General features: G+C 34.5%; 3 protein-coding genes across 3 annotated transcripts; 2 read left to right on the forward strand and 1 right to left on the reverse strand.

The window, feature by feature from the left end:
* Positions 1-8,229: 8,229 nt before the first annotated feature.
* Positions 8,230-10,627, forward strand: LOC108197952 (nuclear transcription factor Y subunit C-4-like). The gene is made up of 3 exons (XM_017365689.2): positions 8,230-8,647; positions 10,312-10,410; positions 10,461-10,627. Exons 1-3 carry the CDS (start codon positions 8,230-8,232, stop codon positions 10,625-10,627), a joined length of 684 nt encoding a protein of 227 aa, XP_017221178.2.
* Positions 10,628-13,218: 2,591 nt separating this feature from the next.
* LOC108197953 (uncharacterized) lies at positions 13,219-16,252 on the reverse strand. Its single transcript, XM_064083020.1, has 5 exons — positions 15,946-16,252; positions 14,859-15,141; positions 14,632-14,731; positions 14,449-14,577; positions 13,219-13,443 (listed from the first exon to the last, which is right to left on the reverse strand). Exons 1-5 carry the CDS (start codon positions 16,250-16,252, stop codon positions 13,219-13,221), a joined length of 1,044 nt encoding a protein of 347 aa, XP_063939090.1.
* Positions 16,253-21,301: 5,049 nt separating this feature from the next.
* On the forward strand, positions 21,302-24,086 carry LOC108197954 (putative aldehyde oxidase Art an 7). Its single transcript, XM_017365690.2, has 3 exons — positions 21,302-22,059; positions 22,146-22,306; positions 22,650-24,086. Exons 1-3 carry the CDS (start codon positions 21,352-21,354, stop codon positions 23,836-23,838), a joined length of 2,058 nt encoding a protein of 685 aa, XP_017221179.1. The 5' UTR covers positions 21,302-21,351; the 3' UTR covers positions 23,839-24,086.
* The last annotated feature ends 86 nt before the right edge of the window (positions 24,087-24,172 follow it).

Genomic DNA, 24,172 nt, shown 5'->3' on the forward strand with positions numbered 1-24,172 from the left:
ATATTTAATTAACCAAATAATTTATATATTCCATTCATTTTGGATATTTTAAAATTTGGATTCTTACTTAGTTGATGAGAAAAGAGTTTCTTATCAAAATATATACTGTATTAATTTCCTTTAATTTTGCCGTGCACCTTTACATGTGCACTTATCATGATTTCATCCATTGATGCACGTGCACTCCTCGTGATTTTGTAGCTACGCCTCTTTAAATATAGAAAATCCCTAGATATGTAAACACCAAATCCCCCCCCCCCCCCAAATCCCCAATCTATTGAAAAATCCAAAAAATGTTTCATCTGCGCGGAGTTCCCCGAATTTTTTAAATGTCTGGCGGTAAATCAAAATAAGTGGCTCGTTCCTCACCCCCAATTCACTCGGTTCTTTTTATGCACAAGGATTAAATTATGTAAAGCTAGAATGGTGATGATGGTGGCATATGATGATTTAAATCATAATCCAAACTTCGGAATTTCCGTATATAATAGAGGTTGAAGTAGCTTCATTCTTCACATACTAGAGCCCAATAAACATCTCGATCCCCTAAGTTTCAACCTTAACTTTAACCCGGAAATCATTTTGTTGATTACAAAAACACATCCAGTAAACTAATCATCAACCGGCTGGTACGTTCCTTTAGACCACCTCTCACACCTACTAATGTTGTTATTTGGTACCCTGCAACTAATAGATTTAAGAATATCTTGGTGCCGCATTTTGATATTAAAAATGTGCGTATGATCCTAGTTGATTTTGGATTCAATTGTGTTGTTAATGAGTATAAGATTGTGCGCATCTATGAATTTGAGCTTGAGCTCCCGAATCTTTCATATGAGTTTCGTATGTATTCATGTGAGGATAATTATCGGAAAGAATTGAACCTTTATTTTCTATTGTAATTGGGTTTTGTTGAGTGCAAGGGCGGATGCAAGCAAGGGCCTACGGGGGCACGTGCCCCCACGGAACCAAAAATTAGCGATATTTATTAAAATTTTATAGTATAAATATGTGTATTTGATGAAGTGCCCCCATTAAAAAAAGTTGAGTGCCCCTAGAATAATAGTTATCTTTCATAATTTGAGTCATGTTTATGTATAATTATATGATTATAATGTTCGAAATACTAATTTTTCATCACTTAAATATCAAAAAATTTGGAAAAATCTAATAAAAATGATAAAAAAATAATTAAATTTAGACTACTGACTCTTAACATATTTTCTTAAATACATAGTGCCCCCAGAGGCCCAGACCTCTGGATCCGCCACTGGTTGAGTGTGTGGCTATCAAGAGAAATCCTTACTGGATGTATTTTTTTAATCAACGAAAAGATTTCTGGGTGAAGGTTTAATGCGTGGAAACTGAGGGGATCCACATGCTTGATGGGCATCAGTATGTGAAGATGGGCATACTGGTATGTGAAGAACCAAACTACTTCAACCTCAATTATGGCGCTAGGTGATTTTATTACTCAAGCGAGTGTTTTCATGTGGCGCTGAGGTTGATGATTTGATTCACATGTACACCTTTGAGGAAAATTCCGGTGTTATGATGAGGATGTACAACTTTGGATTTCTTGGGGTGCAAGCCTCTGAGTTTTAAGTGCTTTAAGAATGGTTAAATAATTTTTACAACCGACAATTAAAATAAGTTGTTTATCTACAACTTGGAAAGCAGAGAAGTTAATACTCTTATAGACACGGAAGGTTGGGACATGCTTTATATTCCGATGAATTACACACTTTATCATCTGTTGTCCCAGGTCATTGGTTTGACTCTAGCTCACCTGGAGAATATCTGAGAACAGATACTCAATTTTAATGCTATAAGCCATATTAGTCAAAAAAAGGTCTTGTTTCTATTGAGGGGATGGTGAGTTTTGGAGAAGGAGCTGCAAAATAAGAGAGACAGGAGGCAGCTGCACTCGCTACAACTAATAGCTACTTCATTTTCTCACACAATACAACATCTTATCTCTCTCTTTTATTTGTTAAGTTACACAAATGACAGGTTCCTCATACAACTTAAAATTAACCTCTTGGAAAGTTAACTTCAGGTTGAGTTATTTGATAGAGAAATTAAATGCCCTCTTCAAAAAGATAAGTTAAAGGTATATAGCAACATTCCTTACCTTATCTTCATTGTCAGGGAGTAGGAATGAAGTTGAATTAGTCTTGTTGACAATTTCAAAACCGGCCACGAGTTCTATTTCTAACATGTTTTATATCTTGGTTAAAGTTTATATGGTATTTTGACATACTCTGCCTATAAACACATAATTAAATACAAATATACATTCGATTTACTAAACATTTCATATTCAATGTCATATTAAGTGTTTCTACGTCTATATAATGTACATTTTTATTGTTTTGATAGCTAAATGACTATGTTATTGAGTGTTTAAACTCTCCATCTACTTAATGTAATATCTTAAAAACATCACACAAAAGAATTTTATGCCCATGAATGTTAATGATTTATAATTGTTTCTTCAAGCTATGCTTCTACTGTTATGATGTTAGACAATGGGTACTGAGTCTCTCAAAAAATTGTTGTTGTGTGTGAGTTCGTACTTACCTCTATTTCCTTATTTCTATACGTAATTACTTCGCCGTCTCTTTCTGTATATATGTTGATGGTGGAGTTTTACAATGCAGGTCTTTGGCTTTCAATGAAAGTGAAGAAATATACATTGACGGAGAGAACAAGAATCTGTGGTTATATGCACAGCGGTTGATGGTTGTATAACAATTTTGGAGAATTTGTATTGGAGCTCTCGGCTATTTTTATTGTTATTATATATAGTTCTCTTATCAATTCAGATGTTGTTTGATACTTTTGGAGCTTAAGTTATATTTTAGTTATTTGAGTTACAAAACTTAAATTTTGCTTGGGTAATCTAGCTTACTTATATGATGGTGAAATATGTTGACTTTGATTGGTTGAAGCTCATTAAGAATTTTGGTACGAAGAGCTGGTGGTGAAGTAAAAGACATAGTTGTAGATTGGCTATAACTCCAAACAATATTACATAAACGTGAATACAGTAGATTGGCTATTGAGAGTTCAGGTGTATAATTTTAAGGATTGTTTAGTTTCTGGTATAATTTTCATTACTTTATGTATTTGTTTTGAGGGTGACAACAGCACTATTGACTATTTATTGCATACTATATAAGTATAATTAGGGCTGAGTATTCGGTAAAAACCGAACCGAATTACCGAATACCGAAATAACCGAAATACCGAATAAACTCAAAAACCATAACCGAATAGTGAACCGAAATTTTATAATAGTGAACAAAAATCACAAAAATAATGGATCAGAAACTGAAATCGGAGGTGAATCAACTGATTTCCCAAAAAATCGGAGGTGAAGTTTGATCGAATTGAGTCAATTGACAACAAACCTTAATCGATGATGATGATGAAGATGCAGGGTGAATCAGGAGGAGAAGAACACTGAAGGTGAAGATGCTGGGTTAAAGAAGAATCGAAGATGCTGGCGCCCGTGCTAGTGAATGGTAAATGGTGAGGTGCTCAGTTTGGCCGTCGGGTGTGAGCTTTAACTGATCTTGGTTAATCTGACTTTTAGTATGGTATATATATTCACATAAGATATTAAGATTCATTAATAAATAAACTTCTATGTGTATAATATAATATATAATTTTAAATAATTTGGTTATTCGGTTTTGTCTGTTAATTCGGTAAAAAAACCGAAAAAACCGAAATACCGAAATAGCCAGAAAACCATAACCGAATTAAAAACTGAAATATTTCGGTTTGGTTAACCGAACCGAAATATTAATATTTCGGTAATTTCGGTTCGGTATTCGGTTAACCGAACCGAATGCTCAGTCCTAAGTATAATGATACTTAGTGTCCACTGTATAAATTAACTAATTTATGTTCTTATTTTTAGGATGAAAACATAATTTGTAACTATTTGGGTTACATTCCAATTCTTCTGTCAAATTGAAATTCATAAACAACTCCACTAGATAATGATTTGTTGGTGTAGTTAGAATTTAACTAGCCATTTTCTTGTAAATAAGATTTTTTTTTTGTTAAATTCATGTTGAGGTGCTCAAGAACTAAGACCCTGAAAATAGCATAAGTTGTGAGTCGCGAATAAGTAGGTAATTATATCAAAGTATTAACCGTTTCTAAATTCTATATAAAAATTAATATCAATGATTTTCTTAAGAATCTATACTGTGTTGTGAATTCTTATTTATAGGGGTAAATATGAGCATTCTCTTGATGTATTGGCAAATGGTAATACTGAGTATGTGCGTTAAAGTAGAGACATATATGACACAATCACTTAGTTAATTGTCATTTTTTATAATTATGTATGATTTTAGAAAATAAGTATAGATAATAAGCGGTCCATAATATCGGATTGAAGTTCTCAACTATTCACCGTAAATTAGTATTTTCTTAAATTTTATTTATATCTACAGTTTTGGTGTTTGGCTAATGAGAAAGAATGAAGCATTTTTATAAGGAAAATGGAGAGAATTAAAATCCTTACATGTTGTCATTATTTTTTTAAATATCTCAGCTACTAGATACATAATTAGGTCTATAGGTAGTTTCATGGGATGAAGTTGAATTAAAGTTTACTAGGAATGTTCATATGTGAAATTTTAATTTTCAATCCATAACTTGTACATTCATCTCAAAAATATGTTCCATATTACTTGTATTTATTTATTTAATTAACCAATATATATTTCATTTATTTTGGATATTTTAAAATTTGGATCCTTACTTAGTTAATGAGAAAAGGGTTTCTAAACAAAATATATAGCGCATTAATTTCCTTTAATTTTACCGTGCACCGTTACATGTGCACTTCTCATGATTTCATCCATTGATGCATGTGCACTCCTCGTGATTTCATTCTCGACCTTATGATTTCATCGAGGTTCAACGGTAGTTAAATGAGGGTCATGGTTGTTTCTGGTGTGGTGTAGTGGTGTAACTTGCATCTATAAGTTAAGTAAATGAAACTTCAGTTTGTGTTGCCATTTAGTCATTTTAAATGCAGCAATAAACAAGATTATGCATATTTATTTATTTTTGATTTAATTTTAATAGTTTCGGAAATTTCGTGAACCGTGTTACGCTAAGCGCTAAAATGTCATTCTGTAATAAATATAGGAGAGGTATGTTTTTGTAAGTTTTTGCATGCGAAAAATACGTGTCATTCGTATATTGCATACGTTTTTATTTGTATGTAATACGTGTCATCTCAATTTAACGCGTATTCGGTAAGAAACTCATCTCATCTCCAAAAATCCCATCTCATCTCTGGTTCATCCCCAGCATCTCTACTTCATCTATAACTTCTATTAGCTCTTCAATAGAAATATTTTTTGGTTATAATTCATTTCTACCTTGATTGTTTCAAATTGTGGAAGTTCTTATTATCTTTTCAATCAAAACATTTGTACGTTACAGTTTTTTCTATATAGATTGTGTTCAATTGTTGCCGATTGAGTTTTTCTACATCAATTCAAACACTTGTATAATGTAATACTATCGTACTCTTCTTTTTTTTTTTCCTTTTATTATATTTGTTGTTTGATGCATTTCATTCGGCGTTTATATTTGCCTAATTTACCGTGTTATATATTAAATTCTTCAGCTCTCCTCTCGGGAAAAGACTTGTCAACTGCAATTCTTCAACTCTCAGAAATCGGCAAGTTAGAATACCAGGAAACTAGTGGCTGGTTCACTGTTTATCCGTTTTCAGATTTCGGTAATATCAGTTCTTTCCTAAGCAATCCTTTATGCCCGTGCTTCAGGCTCAGTCACAGCACTTTCCTGTATCTTGTATTCTACCTGAGCAGAGTCCGGGATAGCAAAATTTAGAGCAGTCATCGCTTCAAGCTGAGCAGCAGCAGGACCAGCAGAATTAGCAGCAGCAAGGATTTAATAGTTCTACTTGGCGCAGAAGTAGAGAGCTTGATGGAAACTGTGTTTGTAGAATGGTTTTTCTAAGTCTGCTAGTTATTAATGTAATTTTAATTTGTTTCTTAGAGTCATAGTTAAATGAAGGTCATAATCGTTACTCTGTACTGGTGTGGTACTGGTGTAACTTGCATAAACAAGTTAAGTAGATGAAACTTCAGTTTGTACTGTTGCCATTTAGTCATTTCTAATGCGGCTTAAATCTCAAAGTGCTCACTGAAGTGAAGGACTGGTATCAAATTAGTCATTAAACTTAACCGGGTCTCCCTTGAATCACTAAAGTCAAAGTAAATATCAAATAGATACCTCGAATATGTGCTAGAAAACTAAAAATTATATGTACGAAGTTCTATACATTTTTCTTGAATGCTACCACAACCAAATGAAAAGTTATGAATTTTAGTATTATGAATAATACAATGGGATTTTAAAAATTTTATCTATTATTTAATTTTAATTTTGTAGTTGTTTTTTTATTTAAATGAAAACAATTAGTACATAATATTTTAAAAATCACACTATATTATCTAAAATACTATAATTCATAACCTTTCATTTGGTTGTAGTTGCATTCAAAAAAATGTATAGAACTCTGTAGATATAATTAATTTTTTGTTCTCAAGCACATATATGAGGTATCTATTTGATATTTAGTTTGACTTGATTCAAGTGATACCCGGTTAACTTTGATGACTAATTTGATACCAGCCCTTCACGCAATACAAGATTATGCAGTATTATTTATTCTTTGATTTTTAATAGTTTCGGAAATTTCGTGAACCGTGTTACGTTAAGCTAAATTGTCATTATGTAATAAATTTAGGAGACGTATATCTTTGTAAGTTTTTGCATGCGAAGAATACGTGTCATTCATATATTGCATACGTTTTTATTTGTATGTAATATGTGTCATCTCAAATTTAACGCGTATTCGGTATATCTTTTATTTAAGAAACTCATCTCATCTCCAAAAATCACATCTAATCTCTAGTTCATCCCCACCATCTCTACTTCATCCATAACTTCTATTAGCTCTTCAGTAGAAACATTTGTTGGTTATAATTCCTTTCTACCTTGATTGTTTCAAATTGTGGCAGTTCTTATTATCTTTTCAATCAAAACATCTGTACGTTACAGTTTTTTCTATATAGATTGTGTTCAATTGTTGCCGATTGAGTTTTTCTACATCAATTCATACACTTGTATAAGGTAATACTATCGTACTCTTCGGGGTCATTTGTTAACCTCTGGACGAGACTAGATTAACTGAATGATGTTTCGTTCAGAATTCATCTCATTTGTTTAAGCTTGCAGATCTCTGATGACGCCTCCATATCCTCTGGACGACTGGGCTTTAATTTTGCAGCTGGATGGTTCAAAAGAACACGCACCATGTGCACACTTTCCAACCTTGCTTTTTGTTGGCTTTTATGTAATTTAAGTTTTATAATTTATAATATTTTTTATATGAATATAGTTTATAGTCTTTATTTGCATACTTACTAAATATTTTTGATTATATTATTTATTTATCCGGAAATTTTATTTTTCATCCAGAAATTCGATTCAGATTTAACAAATGACAAAATAAATTATTCGTCCAGAAATTTTACTCCTTCAGATTTTTTACTCATCCAGAAATTTGATTCAGATTTAACAAATGACCCCTTCTTCTTCTTTTTTTTCCTTTTATTATATTTGTTGTTCGATGCATTTCATTCGGCGTTTATATTTGCCTAATTTACCGTGTTATATATTAAATTCTTCAGCTCTCCTCTCGGGAAAAGACTTATTAACTGCAATTCTTCAACTCTCAGAAATCGGCAAGTTAGAATACCAGGAAACTAGTGGCTGGTTCACTGTTTATCCGTTTTCAGATTTTAATAATATCAGTTCTTTCCTAAGCAATCCTTTATGACCGTGCTTCAGGCTCAGTCCCAGCATTTTACAAGGTTCCTATATCCATTCTTCAATTTTTTGAATTTTATAAGGTTCACGTAGTTCTATAACTTATTTTCAAAACTAAAATATTGATTTATTTAGAATTATTTCCACAGGTTGAAATCAGAAATGAAGAATATATATTAGATTATCAAACATAGAAGAAAGACTGTTTTATAAAGGCTTAATGACCTTTTAGCCCTCGAAGTTTGGGTGAAAGTTCCGATGCGGCCTCGATGTTTAAAGTCGTTCGATCGATGTTTAAAGTCGTTCGATTCGACCCTCCAAGTTTTCCGAATGTACCTCAAGAAGCACAGCCTCCCGCTTGCTCCTATTAAGAGGATTATGAAAGCGGATAACGATATTAGGATGATCGCGCAGGAAGCTAATTTACCGTTATTTGCTAAACCATGTGAGATGTTCATAGTTGATATGACATCACAAGCCTGGATTGTCACAGAAGAGGACAAGAGAAGGACTGTCCAGAAAAATGATATCGTTGAAGCAGTTTTGAAAACAAATATGTTTGATTTTCTTGACAACATAATTCCAAGACATGAATTGAAGGAAAGAATTCTCAAAGCCAAAAATGCGAGACAACGGGCAAGTTCATCTACTGATAGTGGAACTCATGGCAACAATGCATCAAATGTGACAGGAGCAGTTGTTCAGCAACCCCCACCGTTTGTCCCTGGCCACAAGCCCAGCAGCATCTGTACCACCAGCCCCCGTTTATTCCCTGGCCACAGATTCAGCAGATCCCGGAGCAGCATCTGTCATTTATTCCCTGGCGACAAACTCAGCACCATCTGGACCAGCAGACGTCGTTATTTCCCTGGCCACAGACTCAGCAGATCCCGGAACAGCAAGGATTTAATAGTTCTACTTGGCGCAGAAGTAGAGAGCTTGATCGAAACTGTGTTTGTAGAATGGTTTTTCTAAGTCTGCAAGTTATTAATGTAATTTTAATTTGTTTCTTAGAGTCATAGTTAAATGAAGGTCATAATCGTTACTCTGTACTGGTGTGGTGTAGTGGTGTAACTTGCATAAACAAGTTAAGTAGATGAAACTTCAGTTTGTGTTGCCATTTAGTCATTTCTAATGCAGCAATACAAGATTATGCAGTATTATTTATTTTTTTATTTTTAATAGTTTCGGAAATTTCGTGAACCGTGTTACGCTAAGCTAAATTGTCATTATGTAACAAATTTAGGAGACGTACATCTTTGTAAGTTTTTGCATGCGAAGAATACGTGTCATTCATATATTGCATACGTTTTTATTTGTATGTGATACGTGTCATCTCAAATTTAACACGTATTCGGTATATCTTTTATTTAAGAAACTCATTTCATCTCTGGTTCATCCATAGCATCTCTACTTCATCCATAGTTTCTATTAGCTCTTCAATCAAAACATTTGTTGGTTATAATTCCTTTCTACTTCCATTGTTTTCAATTGTTGACAGTTTCTATATCTCTGTTCAATCAAAACATCTGTTCGTTAGAGTTCTTTTTACATAGATTGTGTTCATCAGTTGTGGCAGATTCAGTTTTTCGACATTAATTTGAACACTTGTACAAGGTAATACTATTATTCTCTTGCATCAATCGAACACTTGTACAAGGTAATACTATCATTCTCTTTCTTTTTTTCATTATATTATATGTGTTGTTTGACGCATTTCATTCGCCCTTTATTTTTGCCTAGTTTACCTTTTTTCTATATAAAATTAGCATTTTTTCTAGCATATAAATTTGCTAAAAATTGTAATGACAGCAAGCCTGTTGTCCATTTCTTGTGGCCTTGAGAATTTGTTCGCTCAATATATGCTTTGAAATTACGTGTTTGAGAAAATCAAAGGTATTTGTTTTATTGCAACAATATCTTCATTTGAACTGTTCCCCTTCCATCTTCCTCGTTGATCCAGGCTTGTGAAGTCATATCAAGGATAAACATCTCGCAAGTCCTGGCAAAGACGGTTACAGTTTCGTGAACGATCATCCTGATATCGTTATCTGCTTTCATTACCCTTTTAATTGGGGCAAGTGGGAGCCTTTGATTCTTTGAGGTCTGCTCGAGTCATTCTAGCATCTGGTTAGCCCAAAATCGCACATGGAGGCAATCTCGGGCTATCCAAATGCATGAAATGATGCCATCAGACCTCAAGAAGCACAGGCTCCCACTTGCTCCGGTTAAAAGGATAATGAGAGCGGAAAATGATATCAAAATGATTGCCCAGGAAACTGTAGTTGTATTTGCTAAAACTTGCGAGATGTTTATACTTGATATGACTTCACAAGCCTGGGTCAACACTGAAAATGATGGAAGAAGAACTGTTCAAAAGAAAAATATTGTTGTGACAAATGTTTGAAACAGATACATTTGATATTCTCGAACACGTGATTCCAAGAGATGAATCGATGAAACAAATTCTAGGGGCCACAAACAATGGACAACAGGCGAGCTCATCTGCTGGTACTAAATTTATTGCTACGATGTTGAGTATAACAAGTGTTGTTGATCAGCAACCTCGTCCAATTATGCCTTTGGTATCAGCGATGGCCAAAGATCCAGAAACTCTTTATGCCTGCCAGTTCCTCAGACTCATTACGAGCAGAGTCCAGAGCAGCAGCCGCCTCAAGCTGAGAAACAGTCCGACCAGCCTAACGACGAGGAGCTAGAGGAAAACTGATTGGATTGTTGGTTCCAATTCCTTTCTACATAAATTTTGTTTAATTGTGGTAGATAAAGTTTTCTTTATGTTGATTAGAACACTTGTATATGGTAGTACTTTCAATCTCTTTCTTCTTTTCCTTATATTGTTTCTTTTGTTTGATGCATCTCATTCAGCCGTTATGTTTGCCTATATCACTTTTTTTATTATAACAAAGCCATTTGCACTTTCAGGTGGACTTGCAAAACTGCCTATCCCTGAGGAAGTGGAGAAAAGATTTGTTTGGCGCCATCCTTACCTTTTAGAACTATAGAGAAGATTTCACAAGAAATGACAGGGGTTTGTAAATTCTACACTTCTTGTGTATTCTATATGCATTATTTTTTTTTATCTGTTGTAATTTGTAAACTCTGAATTATTAACTCAGGCATCAGAAGACTCATCAACCGCATTTATAATTTAACTCTCAGAAAACGGCGAGCTAGAATGTCAGGGAACTTGTGGCTGGTTCACTGTTCAACCACTTCTGCATTTCCTTAATATTGTTGAAATATAAGTATAAGATCCATAAAGGGACCTTCTCTAACACCTTAAAGTTTTAGATGGAATGGTTCACTACATGGTATGAGAGGGTTTTGGGAGAACCTCCTAACACCTTGAGGTTTTGAGAATTGGTTTAATATCAGTTCTTTCTTAAACAATTCTTTATGCATGTGCCTCAGCAGGCTCAGTCCCAACATAATCATATCAGCAGCCAAAAGTTGGTTCCTCTATCTCAATGCTGTAATTTTTTTGAATTTTATTATGGATCATATAGTTCGATGACTTATTTTCAAAATTTTAAAAATTGAGACGGGTGTAGTAGCAAAATATTGATTTATTTAGCATTATTTGCACAGGTTGAAATTAGAAGGGAAGGAAATATATCAGATTATAGAACATAGAAGAAAGATTTTTCTGCAACAGTTTTCGTCTCAAATCATGTCCCTGTTTTCTTGGTGGTTGTTCTGCGGCTTCTGCTTTTGCCTCTGTAACTGATAATTGGCCAAGGCACAAAAAGTGTCATGGTGTCATGCAGCTACTGCTGATATGATTAGGCTGCTGGGACATGCATTTATAATTGTTGTATCGCCCAAGTCGTTCTCGCACAATCTCCATGTTGAGGTTGAGGTTGAGCTTGTGCTTCTTGGTATGGGGGTTGGTGCTGTGATGTGGATTCCGGAAGAGGAGAATAGAGCTGAGATGTGGATACCGGAAGAGGAGGCTGCATTATTGTATATTGGTACTGAAACGTTGCTGGTAGCTACAACATCAGGGATGTCATGTTGGTTATTGACGGTTTTATATGTACCCTCTGCAATGTACTGTTGTTGACTCTCCATAATAAATTTTACAAGTTTTTAGTCCTTATAACTCTAGTGTGTCTCCTTGTTGGCTGTCATTCAATAAATCAATGAGTAATCATATCAATCAGTAAATTACTCTACAAGGATGATGAAAACTAACAAAATATTTGATTAAAGAGCTCACCAAACTTGTGAATGATCTAAAAATGAGATCGTTTAATCCCCCACTCGAATTTAATATGAAACCCCTGGATGTTGGTTACAAAAAGGAGAAAATATTTAGGGGAAATTATTGTTGACCAATCTGCGTTAAAACCAAACAATAAAACTATGGTTTTTGTGTGTAATGCAAAACAGTGATCGAGACAAATCAAAAGACAAGGAGATAAGAACAAGTATAACAATACCCGAGTCCACTGCGTGACTGTCTTCTTAAAGCGTATTCGCCCCCTCACCGTATGTGTAGAACGATACATTCCCAGGATAAAACGGGTTATGATGTCGTTGCATAAGAACGGCACCACAAGCGAGTTAGAACTGATGTTGTGACAATATATAACATTTTTAGCAATTGCTCCTTTTGGATGCAATTCCCAAATTATAACTTGTTGCAGTTGATATGCCCAAAATGTCTAGTTGGGATGCTATGACAAAACATTAACAAGGTATGTCAATATGAGGCTTTGTCATGCTGGAAATTGGTGAGCATGACAAACACTCATTTTGTCATACTAGAAATTTCGGTATGACAAAGAGCTTGTTTGTCTGTCAAGCTTCAGTTGGTATGACAAGCATATAACTCTTTAAATTATGGGTTCAAATATTTTTGTCTCCCCAAGGATTATGCAATATTTATCACAACTCGAATGAAGTGACAATAACACTTATTGTCACTTTGGGCATAAACTCCTGGAGTATCCTTCAGTATTTATGTTAATGTTTTCTGAAACCAAAGTCGTGTCGTGAGTGTTTAGTTCAAAGGTTTTTTCCCAAAGACCTGCTCCAATTCGAGTTTTAAACATAATGGATATACATAGTTTTCTAAATGAAGAGAGTACAATAACTCAGGAGTATAATGGATATCATTATACCTGAGGGGAGTACAATAACCCCGAATTCCAGACTTTGAACACAAAAACGGCCTATGAGCTGAGAGATGCTAATAATTTACGCTTACCCATGCAAGCAGTCATTTTTCCAGGTCTTTCGAAATAAGATATCGGAAATTATAATTGTAGGGAACCCATTGAATGATCTTCTTGACTACAATTGACATTTTTTTATGCTCTTCGGAACAGATTGAGGTAGAGACTTCTGGATCATCTCCACTGAGCCAGTTGTGCATAAATCAGAATCCTTGGCAAAAGATTCCACAATTTTTGGCAGCACGATTTTGTGGTCTTTACTCACACCAAAGGTAGCTCGAATGTACTCATCTTTTGCAGCTTCCAATTCCTTTGCTATTGACTTTGGTGTATAAAATCGAACCTGAAGAAAAAGAACCACCTTACTGAGAGACATTTCAATCAATTAGTCAGTAGTTATAAACAGAGAGCTAGGCACAGCAAACTTCTAGTTCTTGAGACCAACCAGTAATTAGCATACAAGTAGGCTATCTGGTACAAGTTAATTGTCATAAAGGAAGTCTTTATTTGCGTTTTTTCAGAAAGAAATGGAAACACCCAACAACAATAAAGAACCAACAGGGAAATCAGTGTAACAAAACTTGACAATATGAATATGTAACACACTGAATATTAAATATGGAAGCATCAGCCCTTGATCTATTTGTAACTGGATATTGCATCTACTGCCTTGCGAGCAGCCAAAGAAAACTTTTGCTGAATAATATACTTAGTAGCAAAACATGAATGACAATGAATGCAGCTAGCAGCTATGGTGAGTTCAAGCAATACAAGAGTCGGTTTTCTGACTTCTAGGATATTAAAGTATTGTTGCAAAATCTTATGATATAGTAGAGTAAACTTCAAAGTTGTGGCCAAAGTTTACGCCAATTTTCAAAAAGTTGGCTACAGTTCCAAATTCTCAAAAAGATGGCCAAATTTTGGCCTCCCTTTTTAAAAGTGCGACTCCCGTTAAATGTCACTAACGGGAGCCTAACGAGAGCCACATTTTTGAAAAGCAGACCAAAGTTTGGCCACTTTTCTGAGAATTTAGAACGAATAAAAGGGTAAAAATGAGTTTCAAATTCTCAAACAAGTGGCCAAACTTTGGTCCGCCTTTTAAAAATGTGGCTCCCGTTAATGACATTTAACGGGAGCCACAGTTTTAAAAAGCGAAGCCAAAGTTTGGTCATCTTTTTTAGAATTTTGAACTCTAGCCAACGTTTTGAAAATCGATGTAAACTTTGGCCACAACTCTGAAGTTTACTCGATATAGTATAACCAAAGCAAGAGAAGTTTAGGAGCAATTACATTCTTATTGCAATATCTTATGATAATAACCAAAGCAATACCAGTTTATGAACATTACCGCTGGATCAGAATGGCTTCCAGAACAAAGAACAAAATGCAAAAGTGGTTCTGGATGCTCGATTGAGTATGCCTGTCGTTCATCCCCCGATTTAAATTTTGACTTTGAAGATAGCAACAGCCGAAGCCACTGCAAACACAATGAAATGACTCGCACTACTTAAAAAGTAAATCAATGTCATACATGCATCATTAGAGCATTGTGTACGTTGATCCAGAAAGCTAGCTTCTCCGAGTGTGTCATCTTCTTAGGATCTATTTCTTCTAAACGAGATATAAGAAATCTACAATAAAGGAAACCCATTAAGCATCTGGAATTGCTAGAACTATGATAACTGAGAAGATATATAAGAAAGTACACAGCTAAAGCATGATATATTGCTAGAAGAATTATATTATACAAAAAATCACCTGAAGTTTTGTAGCATGTGTTCAACTTCATCCAACTTTTTATCATTTCTATATATATATTGCACCTCAACCATCGTGCTGTAAGGCCCACTGAATTCCTTAAGCCCTTGCACATGGAAAGGGTTATCCAAACGCTCATCAAGAGATGAATATTTCTTGAGCCCTGGACTCCACATTCCAGTATGATCCTTTGGAGAAAATGCACTCATTGATGACGATGATGATGTGGGTGATGAGAGTCCATGATCTAAAAGTGGAGGGTCAGCAAGCTTGCAATATATATCTGAAAGAGTAAATGACAAAGTCGTGGCCGTAGTTTTCTAAATTTTACAAGATGGTGGACTACATAATGGTGGCCGGAGTTTACTTTCGCCTTTTAATAAGGTGATGGCAATGAACCTCCGTTAACTCCAAAAAATAAAAGAGTAAACGACAAAGTAACACACAACTACAATACTTATAATTTTACTTCGATAATATTAAGATGCAAACACACAACTTGTATATTAATGTAACACACAGCTACAATACTTATAATTTTATTGACTATGTGTGTTGGAATAATCTTAAATTTATTTATTATTATTATTTGTTTAGTTATTTATTTTGAGGATTAATTTTAGATTGTAGTAGTTGGATGATTGTTGGAGTTCTAGAGAGTTTGTAGGAGGTATTGAGTCTATCTTATTTTAGGAGATTTATTAGAAGTAGTAGAGTATTGTTAGGAGTCAAGTACGTTTGTTTTAAATATGGATGTAATCTCTTTTTTAGAGGAACAAGAATTAATACAAATCGGTTTTATATTCAACAATGTGAAAGCTGTTGCCACGTATCCTTCTTTTCTTCTGCATGTGCCACCTTCTGTTATTAAGTTTACATCTGAGCCATGTATTGTATTTTGGATAGCCACCTTTTTTCCTGGCCTTTGTATCAGCACAGCTGCATGGTGATCACATGTACTTGTAATCTGCAATTCTTTAAATTCCCTGTCTGCTAGATATATATGACCACCAGTTTGAACTTACATATTCAACCTAGCTAGCTGTTCATATTTATTCAAATAAGGGTTTGAATTCTAACAAAACACCAGATTCTACTAGTCTATCCTCACCACCTAGATCATTCAAGTCCTTCTGTGGATTTATGCAAGTAGATCTAAGAGAAGGTTTCTCCACATTTGACATTATACCAACTCCAGACCATAGTTCAGATTTTTCTTTTGCAGAAGTTTTGGGTGATTTTGGTCCTCTTTCTTTCGTAGATGGAGATGTAGAGGTTACTTGTTGATCAAATGCTTGTTGATAGAGCGAGACAAGATACTGCTCCACATGCCCAACTTCAAGCTCTAGTACTGAAATTTCCTTGATCAGTTCAGTGGCTGGCTGAGACAACATAGATACAATTGAATTGTTTCAAAACAACCTCAAGAGATCTAATAAAATACACAGTTGCAGAGATAAAACATGGTAAACACACAAAGGAGAAACTGGTTGAGCAAACTTTAGCTGTTTCACAACAGTAAATTTTTAATCGAAGAAGCGTATCAGGTATATTAGAAATTAATTATCTCTACAAAGGCGAAAAATTGTGACGATTATAGTATTATTAGTCAACCAGCCTTGACATGAATGTTAAGTTCACTTTTGCTCGCGTGAGTGTTTACTTGCCATGTAATGCAATCATTATAATAATCAACATTCACTAGTTCTAGGTGTGGAATTTTTCTTTTTATATTTGTGAAATCATTTTAATAATCAACATTTCACGAGTTCAAGGTGAGAAATTTTTCTTTCATTTTTATATGGGAAAGACTCCTTGAATTCGAGTATCCTTTAGTATTTATGTTAATGTTTTTTGAACTAATATTCCATCATTTAAATTATGAGTCGACACGGAGTACGCCTCATTTTATACGGCCAGAGTAGGTGTCAAACGGATAAAACGGATACGGATTTGCCCATATCCGTATCCATATCCGCCTACTCAAAACCGGATCCGGATCCGTTTTTTCAAACATCACCAAAAATCAAATATATATTCTGAGATTAATTAAAAAACATATTTTGAACCATTCAACAACAAATTATTATCATACTTTAACATAAGTTTTGGCATTCACGCCAAATATTTTGAAGGAAAAAAACAATTTTAACAACTTAAAATCACAAAAATAACACTATCTGCGACAATTTTAAAAAGAAAAAACTTGATGAAGATAATTCCATTTTCTCCATTTACAAGATACTTAATGTTTTTTTTTCATTTTAAATATTAATTCTTGTTCCAAATTTATATGATAAAATAAAAAATGCAAATAAATAATAAATTTATATAAGTATTATTATATATATATAATAAATAAATAATTTCGGATACAGATATTTTCGGATACGGATACGCCTATATCCATATTTGTATCCGCAAACTCCGGATTCGAATACGGATAATATCCGTTTTATTCCAAATACGGATTATATCAGCTTTTTCCCGGATACGGTAACGGATTTTTCGGACGGATATCGGATTTTTCGGATTTTTTTGACAGCCCTAAGCCAGAGTATGTCTTTGTAGTGTTTTTGAATAATGTTTTTAATGAAACTTATGCACATTACGTTGAAGCATTAGTAACACAAAGGTTTGACAGCATGTTTTCATGACTGTGGATGGGTCATGAAAAGTTGTTGTCATGACTTAATTATTTAAATGTAAAATCCTTTAAATTTTCTTTGACAGTATCTTTGAAAGTTGCTGTCAGGCATACGACTGTTATGCATGAAATATATTAAATATATATATATTTTTATTTTATATATGTTATAATATATAAAAGAGTTTATTGCAAAACGCAACCCCCTGAAATTCCGAAAAAGCATTTATGATCAATATTTTACGTAATTGCACTTTGCACCCTGTTGGTTCGTTTGGCGCGTCACTTTGCACCCCTTCCGTTAATTTTGACTGTTAAGGTTAAAAGTCTCAGGGCTAGTTTGAGAAATTTTAAAAAATTAATTTTAACCAGATTTTATTTAATTTTATTCCAGCTTCAAAATAAATTTGAAAGTTATAGGCAATTGAAAGTGTTTTCCGAATCATCAAAAATCATCGAAATCCAAAATTAATTGAATTTATTACGAATTTTTACAAGATCTCCAATTTTTGTAATGTATTAAACAATTACATAAAAGATTTAAATGATTTTGAATTTTATTGTGTTAAAGGGATTTTTTCATTCTCTACAACTTTCGTTCTTTGAGGTTTTTCAAAAATTATCATTTAGAGGATCAAAAAAAATTAAATAAAATCTTTTTAAAATTAATTTTTTAAAATTTCTCAAACTATCCCTAAGACTTTTAATCTTAACCGTCAAAATTAACGAAAGGGGTGCAAAGTGAAGCGCCAAACGAACCAATAGGGTTCAAAGTGCAATTACGTAAAGTATTGGTCATAAATGCTTTTTCAGAAATCCAGGGGGTTGCGTTTTGCAATAAACTCTATATTAAATATATATGTATATGCATATGTAGGTATATATTATAAATACATTAACAAATTTGTACCGAATTGTATACGGGTACAAATATATCATTCACATTTAGTAAATTTATAAATAAAAATATATATTAAATCTACTTTTTGATAAAAAAAAATTATATTAATATTTTTATATATAATATACACGAAAAGTACACGAAAAATACACGAAACGTTTCGGATCGGATACGGGTTTCAAATTAGGTACACAAAATTAATAACGGGTGGATACGGGTTTCACCTTCGAGTACACGAAACACGAAAATACACGAAACGAAAGTATACGAAACGCACCTCTAGCGAGGACTCATTGAAGGCAATGATCTAGCATTAATTGACTTTCCTAATTATAGGACGAGATTTCAGCATTCAATAGCGAAGTCGATATTTGGGCATAAGATTATTGTTTATATTTTAAATTTTATTGAAATATAAACCGGACATATTAACGGCGCGAATTTAAAATATCTTAGATTAATTGATAATAAAAATGTTTATTACGTTACATATTACGGAGAATAATACTGACCGGCTGATAAAACTCGATCGACCAATAAAATTATTAATATTTCAGTCGTAATCGAATAATAATAATAATAATAATAATAATAATAATAATAATAATAATAATATAGTATATTATATTATAGATATATAGTATAGATCTACGTTATTGCTTTTAAATGTTATAACATATTTAGCAAAAAAAAATGTTATAACATGGGGTAATAAAAAATAACATTAATGTACCTTTTTTTTTACGAACAATAAGATTTTATTGAATATAAAACATTAGAACATAGTCGGGATAAACCCCAAAACTGATACTTACAACCTGATTGTGAAACAAAAACTGAGCTAAACAAATAGCCGCTTCGTTTTCAGTTGCTTAACAGATAGAATATAAATATTCTTGATAATAAAAATGATTACAAAAGTTTCTCGAGCAATCCAGTTGACACCAACATCATTGAAAATAGTAGAATCACAATTAACCTGCGCACATAAAAAACCGGTGATAGACCAGTGTTCATATCCATCAGTTACACCAACTGAGGTTGGGGGTACAGATGCCCCATATATTGAACAATACTCTGTTGTGCGAGGTGAGCTCTCGCGATAAGTACCACAATTCCCGATTTGAAGCGGGTTGCCTAGATCTCCCAATACACCGTAGAAATCATTCTTAACGCAACATGACAACGAATCAAAAACGTGGGGACAATCAACAACCCAAAAAGATGGGTACGGTAACAAAATCACACCCAAAAAGATTTAGATCTCGATTTTATTGAAAACTATTATAATAGAAATTAAAGATTTAGAAATGGAGGAAACGGGATGAGAGGATGGATGGGACCGATGTGAATTTGATGGAAGAAGGGGACGGTGAAGGATGGATGATAGTTATGAATGGCGGCCGACTCACATTAGGATTTTTCGAGATAAAAATATATCATCAGTTGTACTTGTATATTAATAAATATGTATGATAATATTATCTTTTTTATATATATCTTGCATGTGTTATTTTTAGAAAATCGGTTTCTTAGTTAGGAATCCGAAAAATATAGTGTGTTTTAATTAAAAAGGTAATTGCTATTTTGTCCAATGTTATATTTAGAAAATTGAGATTTTTTAGTTAAAAATATTAAAAGGATAATAGTTTAATTAAAAAGGATAATTGATTATATAAGCAGGCCCATAACTCGGCCCAAGTACCGACCGACCACACTTTTAATTTTTCAGCTTTAACGGTATAGTATAGATAATATGGTGTAAGAGACAATATTTATATACATATAGGGGATGGTTCAGGTACAAACTTACAAATTTTTCTAAATTTTTTTAATTTTTCATATGTGTTAATTATTAGTTATATAAGGTACCTTGTTAAATATGATTGAAAATTCATCATTATTACAATAGAAAACATATAAATAAACTATGTGTTCAACATTTGAGTTCAAAATTTCTTAACATATTTTGTTGAACAAGGTTAAAATTGTGTTGGAGAAGTACATAAACTAAGTTTCAAATATACGAACTAAGTTAAACGTATTATATAACCAATATTTATTTTTCTAGATTCTATCCAAACCCAGAGATATAATCTCTATGAATATATTCAACACAGTGATTATTAGGATTCTACACCTGATATTGAATGCCGGTTATATATATGCGTTAAATGCACGATTTATTTATGAGTAATTATTTTTAAAAATTGTAATGTTTTTTCAATAATTTTCAACATGGATACTTTCAATAACTACGGATTAACACGTTGGGAGTATCTCAAAATTTTAATTATTGTATTAAACTAAAATTTAGAATTCAAATTCTAATTTGATGTAAAAAATTTAGATAATATATTTATGTTTGAATATAATTATTTAAAATTCATGTGAAAAATCAAAAATCAAAATAGTTAAAGTTAAATGGGACCAGAGAGTAATTATTTCCTTTGTATTGAAATTTATATGAGATGTAGAAATTTAAAAATACATTAATTATTATTAAAATTCAGCAAATGACCTCTTAAATTATTCTAATTATAATAAAAAGTATTCCTAATTAATGATTGTTCTCTCGAATACATGGATGCAAAGACCGAAAATTTCGGACACATGAGGTAGAGATGGATTTGGTTTCGTAACACATGCATGCATGCATGAACTTGTTTATTAATTACCCGGTCTTCACGTTGCTTATTACATATTACCGATTCAACAGCTTTGAAATCTTATTTGTGTTTCAAAAACCACAGAGATTTTCAAGCTGTGGTGTACAAACGTCAAGAAATTATACTCTACTACGTGTACACGACACATACTCCACTGATCTCAAGGAATTGCGTCTAAAATTAGGATCTTGAGGGCTATATAGTTGGGGACAAAGAACTCGTCAAGAACTAGAAAGAAACAAATGATCTACTGAGAATTTGAGTAGGTCTTGTAAAATGCAGATGCGGAGAGAGATGAATTATACATGGCAGAGATTGTTGATGACCATGTTGCCGGTTTTCCTCGTTATGTTCTTGTCGGTTTCGGTTTCGGTTTCGGCTGATCATGATGATATTGAGGAAGTGTCACTTATGCAATCATTTGGGAAGAGTCCCTGGTTGTCATCTGATACCGTGATGAAACTGAAAAAACCGAAACTTAAAATGAAAGGCACGAAGGAGGAGGCCGCGAAAGACCCTGGTGCCGCGGCAGCAGGAGCAGTGCCAGGTGCCGCGGGACCAGGAGCAGGAGCTGTGCCAGGTGCTGCAGGACCTGGTGCTGCAGGGGCTGGTGCTGCAGGGGCCGCAGCAGGGGAGCCTGCTGGAGCCCCAGCAGGGGCAGCTGAGGGACCAACTGATGCACTAGCCGTCGAGGTTGCGGGGCCTGATGGTCAGCCTATAACCGGACCTGACAAGCCGAGATTCGAGTGTGAATCCCTCGGTAAATGGAGGATAACCACGCCTAATGTTGGAGTTTCGGCCATGCAATTGCAGACAATGCCTTTCGATAAGTTGGTCTGGTTTGACACAACTTTCCTCGGGCCTTCAGCGCTTCAGTGGACTCCTCCCGGGAACTGTCCTCCCAATTTTGAGACGAATCAACCGGATTGTTTTGTCCACAGCTTGGAGTATGATGCGATTAAAGACACCACAAGACCACTACATGTACGTGGATACAAATCTGTTTCCTCTGTTTTCAACAATATCTATTCAAATACTTAATAAATTATTTCGATTCAATGTATGCACAGATCAAGTCTGATCCGTGGTGCTCGACTGGAAGCTTGTCGGGCAGTGGAACTCTAGTTGGTTCAGGAGGCTATTACAAAGGAAGAGCTGCTGTGAGACTTCTCAAGCCAGGCGGCGACTGTGATTTCACCGAAAAATCAGAAGTCTTAGGTTCCGAAAGATGGTAAAGTTATATCGTTCTTTCTAATGTGTGCCCATGGGCATACAATAAGCACCAACTCTCATGAAAATGACTTATCTTTATTGGTGGAATTGGTGTGAATGCAGGAAGCCCATTAACATTTATTATTCATCCACCAATCAAAATTTTCCATTCTCATGAAAGTTAGTGACTATTGTGTGCCCTTGGGCACACCATAAAAAATTCGAAGTTAGATTGCTCCATGATATAGTTCATAGCGAAACAAGTAGGCCTATATGCATGAGAACAAATGTTCCGCACTCTTAAACAAGTGACGAGAATGATTGTACTCACGTATCCTTAATGTCTGTTGATGTTGTGACAGGTACGCTTCACAACACATATTGGACGATGACAATCTTATAATAGTTGGTGGTAGAAAATCGTTCAACTACGAAATCATCCCACCAGACACATTAGAGTTTCCGATCAAAAAATTTGATTTCCCCTTTCTGCAACAAACCACTGACCCTGTTGAAAACAACCTCTACCCTTTCTTGTACTTAACTCCAGAAGGAAATTGCTTTCTCTTTGCCAACAATCGCTCTATAGTCTTCGACTATAAAACCGCGAAAATCATCAAGGAACTGCCACCACTCCCTGGTGGCTCCAGGAATTACCCTGCCTCTGGAATGTCCGCAGTCCTTCCAATCAGAATCAATCCCAAGACCCCCGAACAAATATCCTTTGATATCATGGTATGCGGTGGAGCTTCACCGTACGCGTTTTGGCCAGTGGATAGTGTCACAATTAGGCCTAAACCGAAGAATGTATATTGGCCAGCTCTTGAAGATTGCAATAAGTTGAGGCTGATGGACCCGAATCCGCATTGGGAAAAAGACATGATGCTCTCTCCTAGAGTTATGGGAGATATGCTAATTCTTCCAACAGGAGATCTTTTGATACTGAATGGTGCTAAGAAAGGAGCTGCAGGGTGGTGGAATGGTGATGAACCAAACTTGACACCCGAAATTTACAATCCGAGAGCAAAGCTCGGAGGCAGGTTCAAACAACTAACACCTACAACTATTCCAAGAATGTACCATTCATCATCAGCAGTGCTATCCACTGGGGAGATCTTCGTAGCAGGAAGCAATGAAAACGATAGGTATGTCTTCGAAGGAGTGCCTTTTCCAACTGATCTCAGGGTGGAGAAGTTTACGCCTCCTTATCTCGACGCAAGTCTGGACAAATATAGGCCTAAAATAGTTGGTGAAATCAAGAAAATGACTCACAACCAGCCCTTTACTTTCACTATGGCTTTCGATGCTAAACCCGCAGATTTGGAAGCCTCGGACTTAAAGGTCACTATGTTGTACCCGCCATTTACAACTCATGGATATTCACAACAACAAAGAATGCTGGTGCTAGAGGTGCAGCTAGCTGGTGACTCTGTCACGGCTGTGGCGCCACCAAACAAGAAAATCGCTCCCACTGGCTATTACTTGCTGTTTCTGGTTTACCGCGGAGTACCTAGTACAGGGGTTTGGTCGAGACTTAGTATGGAACCCTGAGATTGCAATAAATCATCAACTTCTTAAGATGATGTTTCGACAGGGGCGGTTGATTCATTCAGCTCTCTGTTTTCTTCTAGTTCGTTTGCTTCCCTTTTATTTTCCATTTGAAAGTATTTCTTATGTACATTTGAGAGGGATCATGCAAGGAACTTATAAATAAGTCAAGAGCTTTGTATTGTGATTTTTATCAATTTTGTTACTCCAAAAAGGATAGTATGTATTCAACAAACGATTCATTGTTTCTCTTTTCTCTTCTTTCTTTGAGCAAGTTATGTTTTTGGGGGTGTTTAGCTGAGCTTAAAAGGCCAGCTTCTCGGCTATAAGTCAGAAG

The sequence above is a fragment of the Daucus carota genome, chromosome 8 (assembly GCF_001625215.2).
Source record: "Daucus carota subsp. sativus chromosome 8, DH1 v3.0, whole genome shotgun sequence".
NCBI lineage: Eukaryota > Viridiplantae > Streptophyta > Magnoliopsida > Apiales > Apiaceae > Daucus > Daucus carota.